The sequence below is a fragment of the Anomaloglossus baeobatrachus genome, chromosome 12 (genome assembly GCF_048569485.1).
Source record: "Anomaloglossus baeobatrachus isolate aAnoBae1 chromosome 12, aAnoBae1.hap1, whole genome shotgun sequence".
Classification (NCBI taxonomy): domain Eukaryota; kingdom Metazoa; phylum Chordata; class Amphibia; order Anura; family Aromobatidae; genus Anomaloglossus; species Anomaloglossus baeobatrachus.
The window spans coordinates 67625807-67653687 of record NC_134364.1 but is presented as its reverse complement, the minus strand read 5'-3'; the positions used below and the strand labels follow the sequence as shown (position 1 = coordinate 67653687).

The window sequence follows — 27881 nt, the reverse complement described above, 5'->3', positions numbered from 1 at the left end:
GGGAAGAGAGGCTGATGCTGAGGGAAGATAGAGGCTGATGCTGGGGGAGAGAGGCTGATGCTGGGTGAGTGGGAGAGAGGGGCTAATGCTAGAGACAGAGGACAAGGGATGAGGGATAGTGCAATGACAAAATCGATTGGGTGGGGGGAGTGTAAGGACTCAGAATAAGAGGGGGCAGCATTGGGAGCTCATTGTGAAGAAGGGGCAGCATGTGTGGGATCAGTATGGAGTGGAGCAATGTAGGGGAGTCAATATCAAGAGTGGGGTAGTGTGTGTGGGGGGGGTCTCAGCATAAGCGTTAGTGTGGTGGTCTTAGCATGAGTGGGGCAACATGAAGGTCTCATTATGGAAAAGAGGAAGGCAGCATTAGGAGCTCATGGAGAGGGACAGCATGCATGAGACATTGTGAGAAGGGGGCAGCATGCATGGGACACTGAGGAGGGGGCAGCATGCATGAGACATTGTGAGGAGGGAGCAGCATGCATGGGACATTGTGAGGAAGGAGCAGCATGCATGGGACATTGTGAGGAGGGAGCATCAAGCATGAGACATTGTGCGGAGGGAGCAGCATGCATGGGACATTGCGAGGAGGGAGCAGCATGCATGGGACATTGTGAGGCGGGAGCAGCATACATGAGACATTGTGAGGAGGGGGCAGCATGCATGAGACATTGTGAGGAGGGAGCAGCATTCATGGGACATTGTGAGGAGGGAGCAGCATGCATGGGACATTGTGAGGAGGGGCAGCATGCATGGGACATTGTGAGGAGGGAGCAGCATGCATGGGACATTGTGAAGAGGGGGCAGCATGCATGGGACATTGTGAGGAGAGAGCAGCATGCATGGGACATTGTGAGGAGGGGGCAGCATGCATGGGACATTGTGAGGAGGGGGCAGCATGCATGGGACATTGTGAGGAGGGGGCAGCATGCATAAGACATTGTGAGGAGGGGGCAGCATGCAAGGGACATTGTGAGGAGGGGGCAGCATGCAAGGGACATTGTGAGGAGGGAGCAGCATGCATGGGACATTGTGAGGAGGGGGCAGCATGCATGGGACATTGTGAGGAGGGGGCAGCATGCAAGGGACATTGTGAGGAGGGGGCAGCATTCATGGGACATTGTGAGGAGGGGGCAGCATGCATGGGACATTGTGAGGAGGGGGCAGCAAGCATGGGACATTGTGAGGAGGGAGCAGCATGCATGGGACATTGTGACGAGGGAGCAGCATGCATGGGACATTGTGAGCAGGGGGCAGCATGCATGGGACATTGTGAGGAGGGGGCAGCATGCATGGGACATTGTGAGGAGGGGGCAGCATGCATGGGACATTGTGAGGAGGGGGCAGCATGCATGGGACATTGTGAGGAGGGGGCAGCATGCATGGGACATTGTGAGGAGGGGGCAGCATGCATGGGACATTGTGAGGAGGGGGCAGCATGCATGGGACACTGTGAGGAGGGGGCAGCATGCATGGGACATTGTGAGGAGGGGGCAGCATGCATGGGACATTGTGAGGAGGGGGCAGCATGCATGGGACATTGTGAGGAGGGGGCAGTATGCATGGGACATTGTGAGGAGGGGGCAGTATGCATGGGACATTGTCCTCACATCATGCTGCTCCCTCCTCACAATGTACAGATCATATTTCATAATCGAGGAAGGTGTGGTGGATATACAGTAGTTTATAAGGGAGGGCAGTGTGGTGTTTATTAGGGGCAGTGTCACAGTCACAGTATATAAGTGGGGACGGTGTGGTGGGAATATTTTATACTCATGCTATGTTTTGATGTGCCTGTGGTGATTCCCATTGGGGAGGGGTTAGTGCCCTTCGTTTCTTATTGATACTTTTTAAAGTGTGCTACAGAGTAGATCTGCCTTAAACAGATGTCGTGTGCGAAAACTCAGTTTTACGTTGTCACTAAGGGGCGCTACCACTTAAAGTGCCTAGGGCAGCACGAAGGCAAAATACAGCCCTGCTTGTATGCTATACATTGCATTGTACGGTCGCCATTCTTGGCTCTATGTCCTAGATGGCTAGTCGGCAGCAGCATATAAGCAACACAGGCTTTCGATGCTGTTTTTACTGCATGTGATACTGTTCCACGACACTGAACCCCATTGTGTGCAATGCTCCCCTGGAGCACTTGGTCAGCCGGGGTCTCTACTAGACGTGGCCAAAGGAACCACCTGTCAACCCTGTCCAAGGACAGGGATGGAGTTGCAATGGGATAGAGACTTGCGGTCCGGACAGGCCATGGGCAATCTGGATCATTGCTCCCTGGCCACCCTCATTGGGAATAAAATCGGTGCTCCGGGGGGGGGTCCCAGGAGGCTCTCTGTATGATGAGGCAGACGTTGCTCATCAGGACTTTGATCCTGACAACGCTCTCAATCCGGATACACCGGATGGTGACGCCATAGGGAATGATCCTATAGCGTCCATCAATGGAATGTTGGATCTTTCTCCCTCAGCTCCCCCAGCGGAGGAGTCAGCTTCACAGCAGGAGAAGTCCCATTTCAGTAGCTCAAACGTATATTGAGTATTTTTCTGGCCACGCTGACTTCAGAGAAGCAGTCCAGGAACACCACGCTTACCAGATAAGCGTTTTCTCCAAACGTATTAAGGATACACGTTATCCTTTTCCCCCTGACGTGGTCAAGCGCGGGACCCAGGGTCCAAAGGTGGATTCTCCAATCTCCAGGCTTGCGGCTAGAGCTATAGTTGCAGTGGAGATGGGACTTCACTTAAAGATGCCAGACAGATGGACTCTGGTTGAAATCTGTCTATGAGGCTATCGGCGTGTCGGTTGCTCCGGCATTTACAGCCGTATGGGCACCCTAAGCTTTTCAGCTGTTCTTGCACAGCTGGTCTTGAGCATATGTACATTTGTGCCGCAGGGGCGTCCGTAACCTCGCAATGTCTGCATTGCGACTTACCCTATTAATGCTGTCCTGGAAGGACAGTCGAGGTTTCGATCCTTCCCAAGCTCGGGCAGGTCCCAATTGTCCTCGTCCAAAAGAGCTGAAAAGCCTCAGAGGGGCTCAGTTTCCGGGGGCTCAATCACGCCCAAGGAAGGCAGCCGGAGGAACCGCTACCAAGGCGGTCTCCTCATGACTCTCAGCTCTCTCATCTCTCCGCATCCGCGGTTGATGGCAGACTCGCTCGCCTTTGGCGACATTTAGCTGCCACAGGTCACAGACCGGTGGGTGAGGGACATTGTGCCCACGTGCACAGGACAGAGTTCTGTTCTCGTCCTCCGACTCGATTCTTCAGAACGTCCCCACCTCCCCACCGAGCCGATGCTCTTCTGCAGGCAGAAGGAGTGGTAATCCCTGTTCCTCTTCAGGAACAAGACACGGTTTTCCTCCAATCTGGTTGTGGTGCCAAAAAAGGATGGTTCTTTCCGTTCCGTTCTGGACCTAAAATTGCTCAACAAGCACGTGGAGGCCAGGCGGTTCCGGATGAAACCCTCCACTCCGTCATTGCCTCAATGTCTCAAGGATATTTCCTAGCATCAATAGACATCAAAGATGCTTATCTCCACGTGCCGATTGCTACAGAGCACCAATGTTTTCTACGTTTCGTGATGGGAGACGACCATCTTCAGTTCGTAGCTCTGCCATTCGGTCTGGCGACAGCCCCACGGGTGTTCACCAAGGTCATGGCGGCAGTGGTAGCAGTCTTGCACTCACAGGGACACTCTGTGATCCCTTACTTGGACGATCTACTTGTCAAGGCACCCTCTCAAGAGGCATGCCAACTCAGCCTGAATGTTGCGCTGGAGACTCTCCAGACGTTCGGGTGGATCATCAACTTCCCAAAGTCAAACCTGTCACCGACCCAATCACTAACGTATCTTGGCATGGAGTTTCATACCCTCTCAGCGCTAGTGAAGCTTCCGCTGGAGAAGCAGCGGTCACTACAGACTGGGGTGCAGACTCTCCGTCAAGGTCAGTCGCACTCCTTAAGACGCCTCATGCACTTCCTCGGGAAGATGGTGGCGGCAATGGAGGCGGTTCCGTTTGCGCAGTTTCATCTGCGTCCTCTTATTGGGACATTCTCCGCCAATGGGACGGGAAGTCAACATCCCTGAACAGGAAAGTATCCTTTTCACAGAAGGACTCTCTGCAATGGTGGCTTCTTCCCACCTCATTATCACAGGGAAGATCCTTCCTACCACCGTCTTGGGCGGTAGTCACGACAGACGCGAGTCTGTCAGGGTGGGGAGCAGTTTTTCTCCACCACAGGGCTCAGGGTACGTGGACTCAGCAGGAGTCCACCCTTCAGATCCATGTTCTGGAAATCAGAGCAGTGTATCTTGCCCTACTAGCCTTCCAGCAGTGGCTGGAAGAAAAGCAGATCCGAATTCAGTCGGACAACTCCACAGCGGTGGCATACATCAATCACCAAGGAGGGACACGCAGTCGGCAAGCCTTCCAGGAAGTCCGGCGGATTCTGATGTGGGTGGAAGCCACGGCCTCCACCGTATCCGCAGTTCACATCCCCGGCGTAGAAAACTGGGAAGCAGACTTCCTCAGCCGCCAGGGCATGGACGCAGGGGAATGGTCCCTTCACCCGGACGTGTTTCAGGAAATCTGTAGCCGCTGGGGAAGGCCGGACGTCGACCTAATGGCGTCCAGGCACAACAACAAGGTCCCAACCTTCATAGCACGGTCTCGCGATCACAGAGCTCTGGCGGCAGACGCCTTAGTGCAAGATTGGTCGCAGTTCCGGCTCCCTTATGTGTTTCCACCTCTGGCACTCTTGCCCAGAGTGCTACGCAAGATCAGATCCGACTGCAGCCGCGTCATACTCGTCGCCCCAGACTGGCCAAGGAGGGCGTGGTATCCGGATCTGTGGCATCTCACGGTCGGCCAACCGTCGGCACTACCAGACCGACCAGACTTACTGTCCCAAGGGCCGTTTTTCCATCGGAATTCTGCGGCCCTGAACCTGACTGTGTGGCCATTGAGTCCTGGATCCTAGGGTCTTCAGGATTATCCCAAGGGGTCGTTGCCACCATGAGACAGGCTAGGAAGCCCACGTCCGCTAAGATCTACCACAGAACGTGGAGGATATTCTTATCCTGGTGCTCTGCTCAGGGAGTGTCTCCCTGGCCTTTTGCATTGCCTACCTTTCTTTCTTTCCTGCAATCTGGGTTAGAAAAAGGTTTGTCGCTCGGCTCCCTTAAGGGGCGAGTCTCGGCGCTATCCGTCTTTTTGCAGAAGCGTCTAGCACGACTCTCTAAGGTACGCACGTTCCTGCAGGGGGTTTGTCATATCGTACCCCCGTACAAGCGACCATTAGATCCCTGGGACCTGAACAGGGTGCTAGTTGCCCTCCAGAAGCCGCCCTTCGAGCCTCTGAGGGAGGTTTCACTTTCTAGACTATAACAGAAAGTGGCTTTTCTGGTAGCGATCACATCTCTTCGGAGAGTGTCTGAGCTAGCAGCGCTGTCATCCAAGGCTCCTTTCCTGGTCTTCCACCAGGACAAGGTAGTGCTGCGCCCCATTCAGGAGTTTCTCCCGAAGGTGGTATCCTCTTTCATCTTAATCAGGATATCTCTTTGCCTTCTTTTGGTCCTCATGCAGTTCATCGGTATGAGAAGAATTTACATTTGTTAGATCTGGTGAGAGCACTCAGAATCTACATTTCCCGCACGGCGCCCCTGCGCCGCTCCGATGCACTCTTTGTCCTTGTCGCTGGTAAGCGCAAAGGGTCGCAGGCTTCCAAAGCCACCCTGGCTCGATGGATCAAAGAACCAATTCTTGAAGCCTACCGTTCTGCTGGGCTTCCGGTTCCATCAGGGCTGAAGGCCCATTCTACCAGAGCCGTGGGTGCGTCCTGGGCATTGCGACACCAGGCTACGGCTCAACAGGTGTGCCAGGCAGCTACCTGGTCGAGTCTGCACACTTTCACCAAACATTATCAGGTGCATACCTATGCTTCGGCGGACGCCAGCCTAGGTAGAAGAGTCCTGCAGGCGGCAGTTGCCTCCCCGTAGGGGAGGGCTGTCTTCGCAGCTCTAACATAAGGTATTTCTTTACCCACCCAGGGACAGCTTTTGGACGTCCCAATCGTCTGGGTCTCCCAATGGAGCGCCGAAGAAGAAGGGAATTTTGTTACTTACCGTAAATTCCTTTTCTTCTAGCTCCTATTGGGAGACCCAGCACCCGCCCTGTTGTCCTTCGGGATTTTTGGGTTTTTTCGGGTACACATGTTGTTCATGTTGAACGGTTTTTCAGTTCTCCGATGTTACTCGGAGTGAATTTGTTTAACCAAGTTATTGGCTTTCCTCCTTCTTGCTTTTGCACTAAAACTGGTGAGCCAGTGATCCCACTGGGGGTGTATAGCCAGAAGGGGAGGGGCCTTACACTTTTTAGTGTAATGCTTTGTGTGGCCTCCGGAGGCAGTAGCTATACACCCAATCGTCTGGGTCTCCCAATAGGAGCTAGAAGAAAAGGAATTTACGGTAAGTAACAAAATTCCCTTCTTTGTGGTTAAGTAAAAAGCGAAATTGAAAAAAAAAAAGTGCATGTTCGAAAGCAAGAGCAAATGAGCCACATCCTCCGGAGATGAGCAATAAATAAGGATACATGACATCCATTATTTCTCTGTTCCTTCAATGTAAATTAGAAGGTAATTGGAGGTCACAGAACTTGTACATTTAAATTTTATTTTCTTCTTTTCAGTGAAATCAAGAAAAAAAAGAAACCAGATGATTCAGAAGAAACTAAGTCTGTGGAAAGTGAAGAGAAATCTGAAGAGTCTGTAACCCAGAACGCAGCGCAGGGGGATGAAGCGCAGGGGGACGCAGCACAGCAACCACTGAAAAGAGGACAAAAGGTATTTATGAAAGGCGAGTGTGGGGTGGTTTTGAGGTTTCCAGTGTAGTCAAATAACACCCGTCTGCTGGGTGATAATTGCTTTTCTTCACTTTTACACATCATGGACATCTTTTCTATCCTCCATTATACCATCAGAGTAAAATGAAGAAGATGAAGGAAAAGTACAAGGACCAGGACGATGAAGATCGGGAACTCATTATGCAGTTGCTTGGAGTAAGATGCGGCTTGGGGTAACAGCACTGTAGTGGGGTCACTTTGTGATGGATGTCTTAGCATTTCTTCTTTGTAGTCTGCAGGATCCATCAAGGAAGAGAAGTGCAAGAAAGGAAAGAAAGGAAGAACAAAGGAAGAATCTGCAAAGAAACAACCACAGAAGGGAAAAGGCAGTTCTATAAAGAAGCCGGGGACTGGAGCTGCTGCGGTCTTCATAACACAAGACTTACAAGAAATGACCTTAGAGGAACCAGATGACAAGGTGCAGGCAGTACTATTACTAAGGTGGTGGTCACACTGCGGCCCGAGTCTGTGAATAGTGCAGCCGGCTGTGCTGGTCATCACATCAAATGGGGTCAGACTGACGCCATCTGTGGCTGTTGTGTAATGGACCTACAATATAGCGGTGTGAACTGTGCCTCACGTGTTCGGAGGTCCCTAGTAATCACCATGAAGAATATAATCTGCAGAGATAACGCCCAAGTCTAATGAGAATTACTGCCTTGATAGTGGATGGGAGGGCTTCCATAAACATCTGCAGTTTTCCCTCACATCTTTTAATTACATGACTGAATATGTATTTTTATACAGTCTAATATATTCTAGAATTTTCTTTATTTCCAGGATGATGTAGATCAGGATGCTCCAGGCTCGGAGGTATGTGTCTGCAGACTGCCTAATCGTGACAGTGTGAAGTGCACTCTCTGTAATCCTGGTGACAGTGGCAGGTCATATGATTGCATGTATGTGATATTTATATTGTTTGCCACTGAATGACCACCAATAGAGTCCAATCAAACTGGGTTTTTATGACTTACACTTTCCACTTTCTACGTTTTGGGTAGGGGGATGCCCTGTTGTACATGATCATATGTCTCCATGTTTTGTTATAGGAAGCAGAGAATCTCTTGGATTCCCTGACTGGGCAGCCGGACCTAGAGGACGTCCTGTTATTCTCTGTGCCAGTCTGTGCCCCGTACACTGCCATGACCAGTTATAAGTAAGCTCAGTAATGCTCTGCTAATGTGACGGGGTGTACGATTACTTTCCACAGACATTATTTGTCTTGTATGTGTATATAAGCGTTAATTTAGATACAATCAAAAATTGCCAAATTATGCAGCCCACCACGGAGGGATTGGTTTCTCTATTAAAGGGGTCGTTTAAACCCTTTCACAATGTGTTGTTTTTGGTTTTTTTTTTTTAAAGGAACGCTGCAACTACCCAAGTAGCTAGCTTTTCCAATTTACAATGTAAATTTTCCCCTTATTCTACTTTGCTTTTTTTTTTTCCTTAGGTACAAGGTTAAATTAACTCCAGGAACACAAAAGAAAGGAAAAGGTAAAGTCTTAAGAACTCTCACAGATCCAGAATCGCGATTGTTATAGGATTAAATAAGGGTCTCTTTACTACCAAACAGGCCATTTTCTTAGTGTCTGAATAGGATAACTGAAGTGAGCACTAATATATATATATGAGTGCAAGCCAAAAATACATACTATATATAAGAATAAGGCTGCACATCAAACTTAGATAATGGTATAATGCCTCAAGCATATGGAAAAATATTGGAATATACAATGAAAAATGCTACTTGCTAATTTGAACATGTGAATAATGAATTGCATACCTGCTATGAATATTAGGAAAAAGGAGATATTTAGCAATCGCATTGATCAATGTAACTGAGCCCCAAGGCCTCGTCAAGGCATATCTCTATATTGGGGTCCCTAGCTCTGTGACCCTAACTGTGTGTCATCTCATTGCAATTAAAAACTGCTATGGGTGGAGAGGGGTAACTAAGGACTTTCTTATATAGGAGATGGAAAAAACATGGCCGAAAGGGGCGGAGCTGTGTTCACATTCAGAAAAAAAACTACATATAACTGAATAGGATAACTGAAGTGAGCACTAATATATATATATGAGTGCAAGCCAAAAGAAGGGAATTTTGTTACTTACCGTAAATTCCTTTTCTTCTAGCTCCTATTGGGAGACCCAGACGATTGGGTGTATAGCACTGCCTCCGGAGGCCACACAAAGCAATTACACTAAAAAGTGTAAGGCCCCTCCCCTTCTGGCTATACACCCCCAGTGGGATCACTGGCTCACCAGTTTTAGTGCAAAAGCAAGAAGGAGGAAAGCCAATAACTGGTTTAAACAAATTCACTCCGAAGTAACGTCGGAGAACTGAAAACCGTTCAACATGAACAACATGTGTACCCGAAAAACAACCAAAAGTCCCGAAGGACAACAGGGCGGGTGCTGGGTCTCCCAATAGGAGCTAGAAGAAAAGGAATTTACGGTAAGTAACAAAATTCCCTTCTTCTTCGGCGCTCCATTGGGAGACCCAGACGATTGGGACGTCCAAAAGCTGTCCCTGGGTGGGTAAAGAAATACCTCATGTTAGAGCTGCGAAGACAGCCCTCCCCTACGGGGAGGCAACTGCCGCCTGCAGGACTCTTCTACCTAGGCTGGCGTCCGCCGAAGCATAGGTATGCACCTGATAATGTTTGGTGAAAGTGTGCAGACTCGACCAGGTAGCTGCCTGGCACACCTGTTGAGCCGTAGCCTGGTGTCGCAATGCCCAGGACGCACCCACGGCTCTGGTAGAATGGGCCTTCAGCCCTGATGGAACCGGAAGCCCAGCAGAACGGTAGGCTTCAAGAATTGGTTCTTTGATCCATCGAGCCAGGGTAGCCTTAGAAGCCTGCGACCCTTTGCGCTTACCAGCGACAAGGACAAAGAGTGCATCCGAACGGCGCAGGGGCGCCGTGCGGGAAATGTAGATTCTGAGTGCTCTCACCAGATCTAACAAATGTAAATCCTTCTCATACCGATGAACTGCATGAGGACAAAACGAAGGCAAAGAGATATCCTGATTAAGATGAAAAGAGGATACCACCTTCGGGAGAAACTCCTGAATGGGGCGCAGCACTACCTTGTCCTGGTGGAAGACCAGGAAGGGAGCCTTGGAAGACAGCGCTGCCAGCTCAGACACTCTCCGAAGAGATGTGATCGCTACCAGAAAAGCCACTTTCTGTGATAGTCTAGAAAGTGAAACCTCCCTCAGAGGCTCGAAGGGCGGCTTCTGGAGGGCAACTAGTACCCTGTTCAGATCCCATGGATCTAACAGCCGTTTGTACGGGGGAACGATATGGCAAACCCCCTGTAGGAACGTGCGCACCTTAGAAAGTCGTGCTAGACGCTTCTGAAAAAAGACGGATAGCGCCGAGACTTGTCCTTTAAGGGAGCCGAGCGACAAACCTTTTTCTAACCCAGATTGCAGGAAAGAAAGAAAGGTAGGCAATGCAAATGGCCAGGGAGACACTCCCTGAGCAGAGCACCAGGATAAGAATATCCTCCACGTTCTGTGGTAGATCTTAGCAGACGTGGGCTTCCTAGCCTGTCTCATGGTGGCAACGACCCCTTGGGATAAGCCTGAAGACGCTAGGATCCAGGACTCAATGGCCACACAGTCAGGTTCAGGGCCGCAGAATTCCGATGGAAAAAAGGCCCTTGGGACAGTAAGTCTGGTCGGTCTGGTAGTGCCCACGGATGGCCGACCGTGAGATGCCACAGATCCGGATACCACGCCCTCCTCGGCCAGTCTGGAGCGACGAGTATGACGCGGCTGCAGTCGGATCTGATCTTGCGTAGCACTCTGGGCAAGAGTGCCAGAGGTGGAAACACATAAGGGAGCCGGAACTGCGACCAATCTTGCACTAGGGCGTCTGCTGCTAGAGCTCTTTGATCGCGAGACCGTGCCATGAAGGTTGGGACCTTGTTGTTGTGCCGGGACGCCATTAGGTCGACGTCCGGCCTTCCCCATCGGCGACAGATTTCCTGAAACACGTCCGGGTGAAGGGACCATTCCCCTGCGTCCATGCCCTGGCGACTGAGGAAGTCTGCCTCCCAGTTTTCTACGCCGGGGATGTGAACCGCGGATATGGTGGAGGCCGTGGCTTCCACCCACATCATAATCCGCCGGACTTCCTGGAAGGCTTGCCGACTGCGTGTCCCCCCTTGGTGATTGATGTATGCCACCGCTGTGGAGTTGTCCGATTGAATTCGGATCTGCTTCCCTTCCAGCCACTGCTGGAAGGCTAGTAGGGCAAGATACACTGCTCTGATTTACAGAACATTGATCTGAAGGGTGGACTCCTGCTGAGTCCACGTACCCTGAGCCCTGTGGTGGAGAAACACTGCTCCCCACCCTGACAGACTCGCGTCTGTCGTGACCACCGCCCAGGACGGTGGTAGGAAGGATCTTCCCTGTGATAATGAGGTGGAAAGGAGCCACCACTGCAGAGAGTCCTTGGCCGTCTGGGAAAGGGAGACTTTCCTGTCCAGGGATGTTGACTTCCCGTCCCATTGGCGGAGAATGTCCCATTGAAGTGGGCGCAGATGAAACTGCGCAAACGGAACCGCCTCTATTGCCGCCACCATCTTCCCGAGGAAGTGCATGAGGCGTCTTAAGGAGTGCGACTGACTTTGAAGGAGAGCCTGCACCCCAGTCTGTAGAGACCGCTGCTTGTCCAGCGGAAGCTTCACTATCGCTGAGAGAGTATGAAACTCCATGCCAAGATACGTTAGTGATTGGGTCGGTGACAGATTTGACTTTGGGAAGTTGATGATCCACCCGAACGCCTGGAGAGTCTCCAGTGCAACATTCAGGCTGAGTTGGCATGCCTCTTGAGAGGGTGCCTTGACCAGTAATCGTCCAAGTAAGGGATCACAGAGTGTCCGTGAGAGTGCAAGACTGCTACCACTGCCGCCATGATCTTGGTGAACACCCGAGGGGCTGTCGCCAGACCAAATGGCAGAGCTACGAACTGAAGATGGTCGTCTCCTATCACGAAGCGTAGAAAGCGTTGGTGCTCTGTAGCAATCGGCACGTGGAGATAAGCATCTTTGATGTCTATTGATGCTAGGAAATCTCCTTGAGACATTGAGGCAATGACTGAGCGGAGGGATTCCATCCGGAACCGCCTGGCGTTCACATGCTTGTTGAGCAGTTTTAGGTCCAGAACAGGACGGAAGGAGCCGTCCTTTTTTGGAACCACAAAGAGATTGGAGTAAAATCCTCGCCCCCGTTCCTGAGGGGGGACAGGGATCACGACTCCTTCTGCTCTTAGAGAGTCCACCGCCTGCAGCAGGGCATCTGCTCGGTTGGGGTGTGGGGAGGTTCTGAAGAACCGAAGTGGAGGCCGAGAACTGAACTCGATTCTGTACCCGCGAGACAGAATGTCTGTTACCCACCGGTCTTTGACCTGTGACAGCCAAATGTCGCAAAAGCGGGAGAGCCTGCCACCGACCGAGGATGCGGAGGGAGGAGGCCGAACGTCATGAGGTAGCCGCTTTGGAAGCGGTTCCTCCATTTGCTTTCCTGGGGCGTGAGTGAGCCCGCCAGGAATCTGAGCTCCCTTGTTCTTTCTGAGTCCTTTTGGACGAGGAGAATTGGGCCTTGCCCGAGCCTCGAAAGGACCGAAACCTCGACTGCCACTTTTTCTGTTGAGGTTTACTTGCTCTGGGCTGTGGTAAGGAAGAGTCCTTACCCTTGGACTGTTTTATGATTTCAGCCAATGGCTCACCAAACAGTCTGTCTCTAGATAATGGCAAGCTGGTTAAGCATTTTTTGGAACCAGCATCTGCTTTCCAGTCCTTTAACCACAAGGCTCTGCGCAAAACCACAGAATTGGCGGACGCCATAGCGGTACGGCTCGTAGATTCTAGGACAGCATTGATAGCATAGGTCGCAAACGCAGACATTTGCGAAGTTAGGGACGCCACCTGCGGTACTGCTGGATGTATGATAGCATCCACCTGTGCTAAACCAGCTGAAATAGCTTGGAGTGCCCACACGGCCGCGAATGCTGGAGGAAACGACGCGCCGATAGCTTCATAGACAGATTTCAACCAAAGGTCCATCTGTCTGTCGTTGGCATCTTTAAGTGAAGCGCCATCCTCTACTGCGACTATGGATCTAGCCGCAAGCTTGGAAATTGGGGGATCCACCTTTGGACACTGGGTCCAGCGTTTGGCCACCTCAGAGGGAAAAGGATAACGGGTATCCTTAGAACGTTTAGAGAAACGCTTGTCTGGATGAGCGTCGTGTTTCTGGATCGATTCTCTGAAGTCAGAGTGGTCCAAAAAAGCACTTAATTTACGCTTGGGATACAGGAAATGGAACTTCTCCTGCTGTGCAGCTGCCTCCTCTGCAGAAGGGGCTGGGGGAGAAATATCCAACAGTCTATTAATTGCCGATATAAGGTCATTAACCATGGCGTCACCATCAGGGGCATCCAGATTGAGAGGGGCCTCAGGATTAGAATCCTGATCACCGTCCTCAGTCTCATCACAGAGAGACTCTTCTCGCTGAGACCCTGAGCAGTGTGATGACGTGGAGGGTCTTTCCCAGCGAGCTCGCTTAGGCTGCCTGGGACTGTCATCTGAGTCAGAGACTTCAGCCTGTGATGCTTGAGACCCCCTTGAAGTACGGATTAGTTCCAACTGAGGGGGACCGGAGAGCATAGACACAGCAGTGTCCATGGCCTGAGTAACTGGCCTGGACTGCAAGGTCTCTAGGATTTTTGTCATAGTCACAGACATTTTATCAGCAAAAACTGCAAAGTCTGTCCCCGTCACCGGGGCAGGGTTCACAGGCGTCTCTGCCTGGGCCACTACCACCATAGGCTCTGGCTGACGAAGTGGCACAGGGACCGAACATTGCACACAATGTGAGTCATTGGAGCCTGCTGGTAGATTAGCCCCACATGCTGTACAAGCAGTGTACACAGCCTGTGCCTTGGCACCCTTGCGTTTTGCGGATGACATGTTGCTGCCTCCTCAGAGCAGTACAGGGTGTCCAGCCAAGAAGCGACCTTACAGTGCAACTATATATATATATATGGTACCAAGAAAAAAGTACACTAATATAACACTGAGGCACTAGTGGGGCCAGCACTAAAGTGCTGCTTACCGCCCGCTAAGGAGCGGGTGTGTGGTCGCCGAAATCCCTTTAGTCTGGGTCTCCCAGAGCCTGCTGCCTTTCCCCAGCCAGACTGCATGTGTAATGGCTGCCGGCGTCCTTGTGGAGAGGGGGGGCGGGCCCTGGGCGTATACAGACGAAGAGCGGGAAGCCTGCTTCCCACTGTGCCTAGTGAGAGGGCTGGAGCATGTAAATAAAGCTCCAGCCCTCGGCGCTGCCAATTGAGCAGCGTCTCTCCCCTATCCTGATTGACAGGGTGGGGGCGGGAACGAAGCGGCGCTAGGCCGCAGAAGCCGGGGGCTAAAGTTAGAAGCGCCGCCGCCGTAAAAGCGCGGTCGGCGCAAAGTCCCCGGCGCACCACAAGTCGCAGCTGCGCCGCCGCTCCAGGAGCGGTCGGCGCAGTAGTTCCCAACATGTAACGTCACTCAGCAAAGCTGCAGTGACCTAACCCCAGCGCACAGCGCTACTGTCCCCGGCGCACTATAACGCTCAGCAAGCCTTGAGAGTGTCCGTGCCTGCCGGGGACACAGAGTACCTTAAAGTTGCAGGGCCTTGTCCCTGAACGGCACTCCCGCTCCAAATCCAGCAGGTTCTCTGGGTCTGTGGATGGAGCCCGGCCCCAGGGCTTGGGGGCCGGCAAGATCCCACTTCCACAGAGCCCTCCAGGGGATGTGGAAGGAAAACAGCATGTGGGCTCCAGCCTCTGTACCAGCAATAGGTACCTCAACCTTACAAGCACCACCGCGGGTGAGAAGGGAGCATGCTGGGGGCCCCATATGGGCCCTCTTTTCTTCCATCCGATATAGCCAGCAGCTACTGCTGACTACAAACAGTGGAGCTATGCGTGGATGTCTGACCTCCTTCGCACAAAGCAGAAAACTGGTGAGCCAGTGATCCCACTGGGGGTGTATAGCCAGAAGGGGAGGGGCCTTACACTTTTTAGTGTAATTGCTTTGTGTGGCCTCCGGAGGCAGTGCTATACACCCAATCGTCTGGGTCTCCCAATGGAGCGCCGAAGAAATACATACTATATATAAGAATAAGGCTGCACATCAAACTTAGATAATGGTATAATGCCTCAAGCATATGGAAAAATATTGGAATATACAATGAAAAATGCTACTTGCTAATTTGAACATGTGAATAATGAATTGCATACCTGCTATGAATATTAGGAAATATTCATAGCAGGTATGCAATTCATTATTCACATGTTCAAATTAGCAAGTAGCATTTTTCATTGTATATTCCAATATTTTTCCATATGCTTGAGGCATTATACCATTATCTAAGTTTGATGTGCAGCCTTATTCTTATATATATTTCTTCAGCGCTCTATTGGGAGACCCAGACGATTGGGGTATAGCTACTGCCCTCTGGAGGCCACACAAAGCACTACATTAAAAGTGCAAGGCCCCTCCCCCTCTGGCTATACCCCCCCGTGGTATCACGGGTTCTCCAGTTTTAGCTTTGTGTGCGAAGGAGGTCAGACATTCCATGCATAGCTCCACAGATTTTAGTCAGCAGTAGCTGCTGACTATTTCGGATGGAAGAAAAGAGGACACCTATAGTGTCCCCAGCATGCTCCCTTCTCACCCCTGGATGGTGTTGTAAGGTTGAGGTACCTATTGCTGGTACAGGGCTGGAGCCTGACATGCTGTTTTCCTTCCACATCCCCTGGTAGGGCTCTGTGGAAGTGGGATCCTGCCGGCCTCTCAGCTCTGACGCCGGGCTCCATCCACAGACCCATTAGAACCTGATGGAGACGGAGCAGGAGTACGATCAGGGACAGGCCCTGCATCATACAGGTACTCTGTGTCCCCGGCAGGCACAGACACACTCCGGGCTGGCTGGGTGTTGTAGTGCGCCGGGGACCGCAACGTTGGAGTTAGTGTCCCTACAGATTACTGGGGGATTTTTTGTGTATGGGAACGCAGCGCCGACCCCCTCTGGACCGGGCGGCGCTGCTGTGACTTGTGGTGCGCCGGGGATCCGCCGTCCGCGCTTTTACGGCGGCGGCGGTTATAAATTGAGTCCCCGGCTTTTTGGGCCTAGGACGCCGGCAGCTCCGATTCGTTCCCGCCCCTACCCTGTCATTCAGGGTAGGGGAGAGACGCTGTTCGCTAGCAGCGACGAGGGCTGGAGCCTGATTTACATGCTCCAGCCCTCACACTAGGCACAGAGGGAAGCAGGCTTCCCGCTCTTAGCCAGGAACGCCCAGGGCCCGCCCCCCTTCTCTCTCAGGACGCCGGCAGCCATTACATGCAGTCTGGCTGGAGGAAGGACGCAAGGCTCTGGGAGACCTGGACTAGGGGCTATCTGGCGACCACACACCCGCTTTTTAAGCGGGCGGTAAGCGATTTTTCTGTGCTGGTCCCTCTAGTGCCTCACGGTGTATCGGTGTACTGTGTAGGATATAGAGATATTGTATTTCTTGCACTGTGAGGTCGCTTCTGGCTGCATCTCCCAGATCCCTCTGTGGAAGCAACAACATGCCATCCTCAAAACGCAAGGCTGCCAAGGCTAGGGCTGTGTATACTGCGTGTGCTGCATGTGGGGCTAATCTACCAGCAGGCTCCGATGACCCCCATTGTGTGCAATGCTCCGACCCGGTGCTGCTTCGCCAGCCGGAGTCAGGAGAGGTAGTGACCCAGGCTGAGACGCTTGTAAGTTCTGCCCCGGTGACAGGGACAGACTTTGCAGTTTTTGCTGATAATATGTCTGTGTCTATGGCAAAAATCCTTGAAACCTTGCAATCTATGCATGGGGCTCAGTCTTTGGGCACGGCGAGGCCTCTGTCCTCAGGTCCCCCTCACTTGGAATTAATCCAGCCCACAGGGGGGTCCCCGGCTTCACAGGCCGAGGATTATGACTCAGATGATAGCCCCAGCCACCCTAAGCGAGCTCGCTGGGAAAGACCCTCGACGTCATCACACTGCTCAGGGTCTCAGCGCAATCAGTCTCCCTGTGATGTGTCTGATGAGAGTGATCAGGAATCCATTCCTGGAACCCCTCTCAACCTGGATACCCCTGATGGGGATGCCATGGTAAACGACCTTATCTCAGCCATCAATAGGCTGTTGGATATTTCTCCCCCAGCCCCTTCAGCAGAAGAGGCGGCTGCGGAGCAGGAGAAGTTTCGTTTCCTTTATCCCAAGCGTAAATTGAGTGCTTTGTTGGATCACGCTGACTTCAGAGAATCAATCCAGAAGCACGACGCTCACCCAGAAAGGCGTTTCTCTAAACGATCTAAAGATACGCGTTTCCCTTTCCCCCCTGAGGTGGTCAAGCGCTGGACACAGTGTCCAAAGGTAGACCCCCCGATTTCCAAACTCGCAGCTAGGTCCATAGTTGCAGTGGAGGATGGCGCTTCACTTAAAGATGCCAATGACAGACAGATGGACCTTTGGTTAAAATCTGTCTATGAAGCTATCGGCGCGTCGTTTGCTCCGGCATTCGCAGCCGTATGGGCACTCCAGGCTATTTCAGCTGGCTTAGCAAAAGTGGATGCTATCATACATCCAGCAGTGCCGCAAGTGGCGCACCTTACCACGCAGATGTCGGCGTTTGCGTCTTACGCTATCAATGCGGTCCTAGAATCTACCAGTCGCACCTCAATGGCGTCCGCCAATTCGGTAGTTTTGCGCAGAGCCTTGTGGTTAAAGGACTGGAAAGCAGATGCTGGTTCCAAAAAATGTTTAACCAGTTTGCCTTTATCTAGAGATAGACTGTTTGGCGAGCCATTGGCTGATATCATTAAGCAGTCCAAGGGTAAAGACTCCTCTTTACCACAACCCAGAACAACCAAACCTCAGCAGAAAAAGTGGCAGCAGAGGTTTCAGTCCTTTCGAGGTTCGGGCAAGACACCATTTACCTCGTCCAAAGGGACTCAGAGGACGCAAAGAAACTCAGATTCGTGGCGGGCTCACACGCGCCCCAAGAAAGCAAATGGAGGTACCGCTTCCAAAGCGGCTACCTCATGACTTCCAGCCCCCTCCCTCCGCATCGCCGGTCGGGGGCAGGCTCTCCCGCTTTTCCGGCATTTGGATGTCACAGGTCAAAGACCGGTGGGTGACGGACATTTTGTCTCGCGGGTACAGAATCGAGTTCAATTCTCGTCCTCCAGCTCGGTTCTTCAGAACCTCCCCACATCCAGACCGAGCAGATGCTCTGCTGCAGGCGGTGGACTCCCTAAGAGCGGAAGGAGTGGTGATCCCAGTCCCTCCTCAGGAACAAGGGCAAGGGTTTTACTCCAATCTCTTTGTGGTTCCAAAAAAGGACGGCTCGTTCCGTCCTGTTCTGGACCTAAAACGGCTCAACAAACATGTGCACGCCAGGAAGTTCCGGATGGAAACCCTGCGTTCTGTCATTGCCTCAATGTCCAGAGGAGACTTCCTTGCCTCAATAGACATCAAAGATGCTTATCTCCACGTGCCAATTGCTACAGAACATCAACGTTTTCTACGTTTTGTGATAGGAGACGACCATTTTCAGTTCGTAGCTCTGCCATTTGGTCTGGCGACAGCCCCACGGGTCTTCACCAAGGTCATGGCGGCGGTGGTAGCAGTCTTGCACTCTCAGGGACACTCGGTGATCCCTTACCTAGACGATTTATTGGTCAAAGCTCCCTCTCAAGAGGCATGTCAGCACAGCCTGAATGCTACGCTGGAGACCCTACAGTCTTTCGGATGGATCATCAACTTTCCAAAGTCGATCCTATCACCGACTCAATCACTAACGTATCTTGGCATGGAGTTTCATACTCTAGCAGCGATAGTGAAGCTTCCGCTGAACAAGCAGCGGTCACTACAGACAGGGGTGCAATCTCTTCTGCAGGGCCAGTTGCATCCCTTGCGGCGCCTCATGCATTTCCTAGGGAAGATGGTGGCAGCCATGGAAGCAGTTCCCTTTGCGAGTTTCATCTGCGCCCACTTCAATGGGACATTCTCCGCCAATGGGACGGGAAGTCAACGTCCCTGGACAGGAAAGTCTCGCTTTCCCAGACGGCCAAGGACTCCCTACAATGGTGGCTCCTTCCCACCTCATTGTCTCAGGGAAGATCCTTCCTGCCCCCATCCTGGGCAGTAGTCACGACAGATGCGAGTCTGTCAGGGTGGGGAGCAGTATTTCTCCACCACAGGGCTCAGGGGACGTGGACTCCGCAGGAGTCCACCCTTCAGATCAATGTTCTGGAGATCAGAGCAGTGTATCTTGCTCTACTGGCCTTCCAACAGTGGCTGGAAGGAAAGCAGATCCGAATCCAATCGGACAACTCCACAGCGGTGGCATACATCAACCACCAAGGAGGGACGCGCAGTCGGCAAGCCTTCCAAGAAGTCCGGCGCATTCTAATGTGGGTGGAGGACAGAGCATCCACCATATCCGCGGTTCACATCCCAGGCGTAGAAAACTGGGAAGCAGACTTCCTCAGTCGCCAGGGCATGGACGCAGGGGAATGGTCCCTTCACCCGGACGTGTTTCAGGAAATCTGTCGCCGCTGGGGAGTGCCGGACGTCGACCTAATGGCATCCCGGCACAACAACAAGGTCCCGGCATTCATGGCGAGGTCGCGCGATCAAAGAGCTCTGGCGGCAGACGCCTTGGTTCAAGATTGGTCGCAGTTTCAGCTCCCATACGTGTTTCCGCCTCTGGCGCTCTTGCCCAGAGTGCTACGCAAGATCAGATCCGAGTGCAGCCGCATCATACTCGTCGCTCCAGACTGGCCGAGGAGGTCGTGGTATCCGGATCTGTGGCATCTCACGATCGGTCGACCGTGGTCACTGCCAGACCGACCAGACTTACTGTCCCAAGGGCCGTTTTTCCATCAGAATTCTGCGGCCCTGAACCTGACTGTGTGGCCATTGAGTCCTGGATCCTAGCATCTGCAGGATTATCTCAAGGAGTCGTTGCCACAATGAGACAAGCTAGAAAGTCGAATTCGGCTAAGATCTACCACAGAACGTGGAAGATTTTCTTATCCTGGTGCTCTGCTCAGGGAGTGTCTCCCTGGCCATTTGCATTGCCCAAGTTTCTTTCCTTCCTGCAATCGGGGTTAGAAAAGGGCTTGTCGCTCAGCTCCCTTAAAGGGCAAGTTTCGGCACTATCCGTGTTTTTTCAGAAGCGTCTAGCACGTCTTTCTAAGGTGCGCACGTTCCTGCAGGGGGTCTGTCATATTGTGCCCCCGTACAAGCGGCCGTTAGATCCATGGGATCTGAACAGGGTACTAGTTGCTCTCCAGAAGCCGCCCTTCGAGCCTCTGAAGGAAGTTTCCTTTTCTCGGCTGTCACAGAAAGTGGCGTTTCTTGTTGCGATCACATCGCTTCGGCGAGTGTCTGAGCTGGCAGCTCTGTCATCCAAGGCTCCCTTCCTGGTGTTCCACCAGGACAAGGTAGTGCTGCGCCCTATTCCGGAGTTTCTCCCTAAGGTCGTATCCTCTTTTCATCTTAATCAGGATATATCCTTGCCTTCTTTTTGTCCTCATCCGGTTCACCGGTATGAAAAGGACTTACGTTTGCTAGATCTGGTGAGAGCACTCAGAATCTACATTTCCCGCACGGCGCCCATGCGCCGTGCCGATGCACTTTTTGTCCTTGTCGCTGGTCCGCGCAAGGGGTTGCAGGCTTCTAAAGCCACCCTGGCTCGATGGATCAAAGAACCAATTCTAGAGGCCTACCGTTCTGCGGGGCTTCCGGTTCCTTCAGGGCTAAAAGCCCACTCAACCAGAGCCGTGGGTGCGTCCTGGGCATTACGTCACCAGGCTTCGGCTCAACAGGTGTGCCAGGCAGCTACCTGGTCCAGTCTGCACACTTTCACCAAGCATTATCAGGTGCATACCTATGCTTCGGCGGATGCCAGCTTAGGTAGAAGAGTCCTGCAGGCGGCAGTGACACCCCCGTAGGGGAGGGCTGTTTTGCAGCTCTAACATGAGGTATTTCTTTACCCACCCAGGGACAGCTTTTGGACGTCCCAATCGTCTGGGTCTCCCAATAGAGCGCTGAAGAAGGGAATTTTGTTACTTACCGTAAATTCCTTTTCTTCTAGCTCTTATTGGGAGACCCAGCACCCGCCCTGTTGTCCTTCGGGATGTTTTTTTGTTGTTTGCGGGTACACATGTTGTTCATGTTGAACGGTTTTTCAGTTCTCCGATGTTATTCGGAGTTAATTTGTTTAAACCAGTTATTGGCTTCCTCCTTCTTGCTTTGGCACTAAAACTGGAGAACCCGTGATACCACGGGGGGGGGTATAGCCAGAGGGGGAGGGGCCTTGCACTTTTAATGTAGTGCTTTGTGTGGCCTCCAGAGGGCAGTAGCTATACCCCAATCGTCTGGGTCTCCCAATAAGAGCTAGAAGAAAAGGAATTTACGGTAAGTAACAAAATTCCCTTCTTTCTTAGTGTCGGCCTGTTGATGGCAGCAGCGTATACCTAGGGTCTCCTGTGTCCTCAATTAAGCAACCAAGAAATATAAATAGCAAAACTGCAGCTAATAGAACAGATGCACAATCCCGGCCAGTGCCTCATGCGTCCTTCAAGTATCAGGCTCAACACCCGATATGGAGAGGAAATATCCCTTTAAGAAATGTAGTTCATAATAGGAGCATGAGACGTTTTACTATTAATGTATATATCCCTTATATTTAACCTGCTTGATTACTAGAATCCTCTTTATACATAAGCTATTCCTTTATGTTGTTCCTTTAATACTCCGGTACAGACAGCAACCAGTGCACCGTTCTAGTACAGAATAGAAATGCTTGGACTGGTTTTCAGTACTAAAAGGCTTTGAAATTCTTTTTTTTTCCACAGCTGCTAAAACTGCCCTGAACAGTTTCATGCATTCCAAGGAAGCCACCAGCCGAGAAAAGGATTTACTGCGAAGCGTTAAGGTACAAATCTACAATGTAGGGTCTGTAGCTTCTCTATAAAATGACACCTCCGGCTATGGATGCTGAGCTGCATCAGTTACATAAACAGCCACACACAATAATCCAAGACAAGTACTGTGTAGATAGTGATTGATACCCCAAGAGTCACAAGGGAACATAACTATTGGAAAGACATAAAGAAGGATTTTTGTGTACTCACCGTAAAATCTCTTTCTCTGAGTCTTCATTGGGGGACACAGGACCATGGGTGTATGCTGCTGTGACTAGGAGGCTGACACTAAGTGAACACAAAGTTAGCGCCTCCCTGGTAGTGTACAGCCCGAGCCGGAGGCGGAACTATGCCAGTTTAGTGCAAAAGCAGTAGTAGGAGAGACCTGAACAACCATAACTAAACAATGTAATACACAAGAAAAATGTGTGGTGAAAAACGTGTGTGTGTGATTTTATATATATATATATATATATATATAAATAATTATATCCGGATGGAAACAAAGGTAACCCGCAAACAACATCGGGAAACATCCGGTAAATGAAGACCTCACAATCCAAACAGGGTGGGTGCTGTGTCCCCCAATGAAGACTCAGAGAAAGAGATGTTACGGTGAGTACACAAAAATCCTTCTTTCTCTATCGCTTTCATTGGGCGACACAGGACCATGGGACGTCCAAAAGCAGTCCCTGGGTGGGTACATAAGCCGTCCTACAGATCGAAAACAAAACTCACAAATTCTGTAGGAACGCTCTGTACAAATGTTTACTACCTTTTTAGAGGTGTGCGACGGCCGTCTGCAACACCTTTCTCCCAAGGCAGGCATCTGCTGATGCCTGGGTGTGGACCTTTGTAAAACCTGGTGAAGGTATAAAGACTGGACCACGTTGCGGCTTTGCAGACTTGCTCGGCTGAAGCCTGGTGTCTGATTGCCCAAGACGCCCCAACTGCCCGGGTGGAATGGGCTCTTACTCCCCTCGGAGGGGACTTGTCCCTGATTCGGTAGGACTTCAAAATGGCTGACCTGATCCATCTGGCAATGGTAGCCTTGGACGCCGGCATGCCCTTCTTGGAACCAGAAGGCAGGACGAACAGGTTGTCTGATTTGCTGAAAGGCGCAGTTCTCGAGACGTAAGTCCTGAGCGCTCGTACTAAGTCCAGAGTGTGTAGTGACCTTTCCAAGGAGCGAGTGGGTGCCGGACAAAAAGATGGAAGCACGATATCCTCATTCAGGTGAAAAGGAGACACCACCTTCGGCAGGAACTCCGGAGACGGACGCAGGACAACCTTGTCCTGGTGAAAAACAAGAAAAGGTGAACGGCACGAAAGAGCTGCCAGTTCAGACGTTCTCCTGATCGAAGTGACCGCCACCAAAAAAATCACTTTCCAGGATAAGTGTGAGAATGAAGATTCTTTGAGCGGTTCAAATGGAGCCAGTTGAAGGGATCCTAAAACCACATTAAGATCCCATGGTTCTAGCGGAGCCCGATAGGGCGGATTCAGATGAGTGACACCTTGGATGAACGTCTTGACCTGCGGACGTGATGCTAGATTTCTTTGGAAAAGAACAGACCAAGCCGACACCTGCCCCTTGATGGTTGCCAGCGAGAGACCTGCTTGCAACCCTGCCTGAAGGAACGCTAGAAGCGTCGGTATTGACAGAACTAGCTGGGAGAGATTTCCGTAGACCTCGCACCACTGAAAAAAGGCCCTCCAGGTGCGGTAGTAGATCTTTGAAGATGAAGACTTTCGAGCCCTAATCATAGTCTGAATCACTCCTGGAGCAAATCCTGACTGGGCTAACAGCCAGGATTCAAGAGCCATGCCGTCAAATTGAGAACCCCTGAATTTTGATGGAAGAGCGGACCTTGAGACAGCAGGTCCGGAAGCCGCCATGGGGTGTCTGCGACGAGCTGTGCGAGTTCTGCGAACCATGCTCGCCTGGGCCATTCTGTGGCGATGAGAATCACCGGAATGTCCTCTGCCTTGATTTTCTTGAGGACTCTTGGGATCAGTGGCAGCGGCGGGAAGATGAACGGTAGTCTGAACTGATTCCACGGAAGAATGAGGGCGTCGACTCCTAGCGCCTGCTTGTCGTGGGAGCGGGATATGAACTGTTGGACTTGATTGTTGAACCGCGAGGCCATCAGGTCCACATCCGGAGTCCCCCACCTGTGGCAGATCTGCTCGAAAACCTCTGTTGAGAGACCATTCGCCCGACGCCAGACCCTGTCTGCTGAGGTAGTCGGCCGCCCATTTTTCCACGCCGGGGATATGTACCGCGGAGATCCTGGCGGGGTGAGACTCTGTCCATTGTATGATCCTCTTCACCTCTCTCATCGCCATGACGCTCCTCATACCGCCCTGATGATTGATGTATGCAACCGCCGTGGCGTTGTCCGATTGTATCCTCATTGGAGACCCCTGGAGAAGGTGCTGAAAGGCTTGCAGGGCTCGTAGCACCGCTCTGATCTCCAACACATTGATCGGGAGCCGGCTTTCCTGCGATCCAAGGTGAATAGAGACTTGTCCCAATTGTGCAGTAGAGAAAGCCAAAGGGGGCGAAGGTGGAAGCGGGCAAACAGAACCGCCTCTATTGCCGCCACCATTCGACCGAGGGCCCTCATACCGAAGCGTATGGACAGCGCTCTGGAGAGGTGGAGGGTCTGGATGTCCTTCCGGAGGGAGACAATCTTTTCCTGTAGAAGGAACACACGTCCTTAATCCGGCACGCCGGGGTCAACGAGGACTTCTTCCGATTGATGAGCCAACCGAGACGGGATAGAGTGTCGATGGTGACCTGGACACTTAGACGACAGTCGTTGAAAGAGGACCCCTTGATCAGTAAGTCGTCCAGGTATGTAATTACCAAAACACCTCTGGAGTGCAGGATCGACATGGCAGCAGCCATGACTTTTGTGAACACTCGAGGCGCAGACGCAAGACCAAACGGTAGGGCAGTGAACTGCTAATGATAGTGTGCCACTGCAAAGCGCAGGAATTTTTGGTGCTGGTGTGCAATCGGGATATGCAGATATGCGTTCTGTATGTCCAGAGAGGCGAGGAATTCGCCAACCTCCATGGAGGCAATCACCGACCGGAGGGACTCCATGTGAAATCTTCGGTGATGTACCTGGTGAGGATCTTGAGGTCGAGAACAGGGCGCACAGTGCCATCCTTCTTGGGGACAACAAAGAGGTTGGAGTAGACTCCCCTTAACCGTTCCGAATCTGGGACCGGAATCACGACCCCTGAGCGGTGCAGAGATTCGATGGCGTGCAAGAAAGGGAGAGCTCGCGCGTCTGACTCGGGAGGATGGGAAAGGAAAAAGCGATTTGGAGGAATTGACGTAAATTCTATCTTGTAACCCCAGACTAGGATTTCTCTGACCCAAGCGTCTGTGATCAAGGGGAGCCAGACGTGTTGGAAGAGAGAAAGGCGCCCCCCCACCTGGTCTGCGCTGACGCGCGAAGACCACGAGTCATTTGGAGGAGTATCGCTGAGATCTAGATGTTGGTTTGGCAGGCTGGCGTGGTCTGGAACGCCAGGAGGGATTTGTTTTGAAAGACGGGTTCCTTCTGCTTCTCTGCGGGAATCTGTTCCTCCTAGGCTGTGTCGGGGAACTGAAGCTGCGAAAAGGGCGAAAACCTGAGGTCGGCTGGCGGCGCGGGATACGCCTTGGTCTCAGTTGGGGAAGGGAGGTGCTCTTTCCTCCGTAGCCTCGGCGATAATCTGGTCGAGCCTGTCCCCAAACAGTCGGCCTCCTGCAAGCGGGAGGGTGGTAAGGGATTGCTTTGAAGCCGCGTCTGCATTCCAGGCTCTGAGCCAGACCGCTCGGCGGATAGCCACCGTGTTGCTGGCCGCTTGTGGTGCGCAATTGGCTGTAGACAGAGATGCGTTAATGATGTACTCACCCGCCAGGGCAATCTGTGCCGCCATGTTGACGAGCTCGGGATCGCCAGACTGCGAGCGAAGGCCTCTGCGGAGGGTGTCGGCCCAGGTCACCATGGCCTTAGCTACCCAGACGGCGGCGAAGGCCGGTGACAGGGCCGTGCCTGCCGCCTCAAAAGCCGAACGGGCGAATCTCTCGATGTTTCGGTCCGTGGCATCACGTAGCGATGTTCCCTGCGGCAGAGATAGAACTGTATGCAAGGCCAGGCGGGAGACCGGAGGGTCGACCACCGATGAGCCTGCCCATTCCTTCCTGAGATCCTCGGGGAAGGGATAGTGTAGATCAATCTACTTACCGTTGTTGAACGTCCTGTCCGGTTGCTGTCTGTGCTTGCGCAAGATCTCGGCGAACTCCAGATGATCGCAGAAATACCTGTGAACACGTTTAAGTCGTTTGAAAGATACCTGTGAGCTCTGGGCGGTTGCAGAGTCCGGCTGTAGTTTCAGCGTCGTATTCACCGCGTCGACCAGGCTGTCCACCATACGCCTGACATCGGCTGCCTGATCAGAGTCCAGCAGGGAGGCTGCATCCGACTCTTCCCCTGAATCATCAGACGGTCTCTGAGACGAGTGGCACTCGGGCCTTTGAGGGGAGAGGGACCTCTGGGAGGAATTGGAAGACGAGACCGTGCGGGTTCGCTTCCACGCTCCAGTAGCCAGGTCGGGGTTAGCATGACTGTCGTCCTGCGGCAGCTGGACCTGTGTGGCATGACTGAGCGTAGGGAGCGACTGCAAAGCTTGCGCGATGGTCAGGGACGCTCTTGACAGAGAATCCACCCACTGGGAGAAAGAAGTCAGCCACTCCGGGGGAGGGAGCGCATTGGGGCCCGAGGCGTCCTGTACTGCTGCAGTAGCGGCGTGGACGGGGGGGGCTGGCGGCGTCTGGGGCAATCTGCGTGGGCTGCGGATCGGGAGCGCAAGCTGCGCAGAGGGAGGTAGCCTGGCCTTGGGAGAATTTTTCGTTGCAGGACGAGCACGCAAAATGCATTATAAAGGGGGCCTGTTTGGATCGGGACGACTTAGAGTTAGACATGGCTGCTCAGGAGACTCCTACTAGGGACACTAGGGAGGAGACAGTTGGAAGAAATACCAAAAAAAAGGGTACAAAGTGTCGCTGGTCCCAATGAGGAGCAGCACTCACCCTGGCCTGTGTCCTTCCCGGGTCAGCAGGGGCCTCAGAGTAGCTGGGAAAGCTGCAGAGAAAAAATGCTGTTGCTCACCGGCCTGCCTGTGCTGAGGTAAGCCGTTGGAAAGAAAAACGCGGGCTTTTGCCTTTTTTTTTTTTTTACTGCTGGAGGGGGGCGTGCTGGCAGATGAGGTGGCTGTCTCCGGGCAAAATATGCAGAGGGCAGGCCAGAGGCGGCGCGCGCAAACGGGGGGGGGCGGAGTGCTCCGGCCCAGGGTAGGCCCGAAGCCGGGGACTAAATTAGTGAGCGGCGGCCGCCGGGAGCGCAGCGCTGCGCGCGGAGCAGCTCTTACCTGCGTCCACGCGTGTCGCTCGGATCCATATGTCCTCTCCATGATGCTGCGGCCCCTGGTAAGTGTTGAGGGATGCTGAGGAGCCGTGATGGAGACTGTGGAGCGCTGCAGTGCCAGCTCCTAAGCCTGGGCCCATGGTATCAGGTGAACACTGGGGGAGGCCTGGTGACAGAGGACCCCTTGATGTGAGCGCTCCTGCGCTGTCACAGTCTGACATCCTCAGGGATTTTTCTTCACCTCCACCAGAAACACCCCCTGGGACGGTACCATGGGGGTCGACGGGGAGTGTGTGCCTTAAAACAATTAATAATATCGGTCCCCAATCAGCCCCTGGGGTGGTACCATGGGGCAGGAGGGGGATAGGGCCTGGCGTCTCGAGCCCTCAGGCAACCCTGGGGCGAGAGTTCTCTCTGAAGCAGGGTCTTTAACCCTGCAGAAAAGACACAAAAATGTAGAATGATGAGAATGCTGAGCGGCGCAGTATAGCCCGAAAAGAAGGGAATTTTGTTACTTACCGTAA

General features: G+C 52.4%; 1 protein-coding gene across 1 annotated transcript in view; it reads left to right on the top strand.

The window, feature by feature from the left end:
* NEMF (nuclear export mediator factor) overlaps positions 1–27881 on the top strand; it is a 73248-nt gene that overhangs the window by 25532 nt on the left and 19835 nt on the right. Inside the window, exons 26-32 of the mRNA XM_075330151.1 lie at positions 6696–6849; positions 6987–7064; positions 7141–7326; positions 7689–7721; positions 7958–8064; positions 8362–8405; positions 21860–21939. Coding sequence (XP_075186266.1) covers positions 6696–6849; positions 6987–7064; positions 7141–7326; positions 7689–7721; positions 7958–8064; positions 8362–8405; positions 21860–21939 — 682 coding nt within the window. The remainder of the gene's footprint in view (positions 1–6695; positions 6850–6986; positions 7065–7140; positions 7327–7688; positions 7722–7957; positions 8065–8361; positions 8406–21859; positions 21940–27881) is intronic.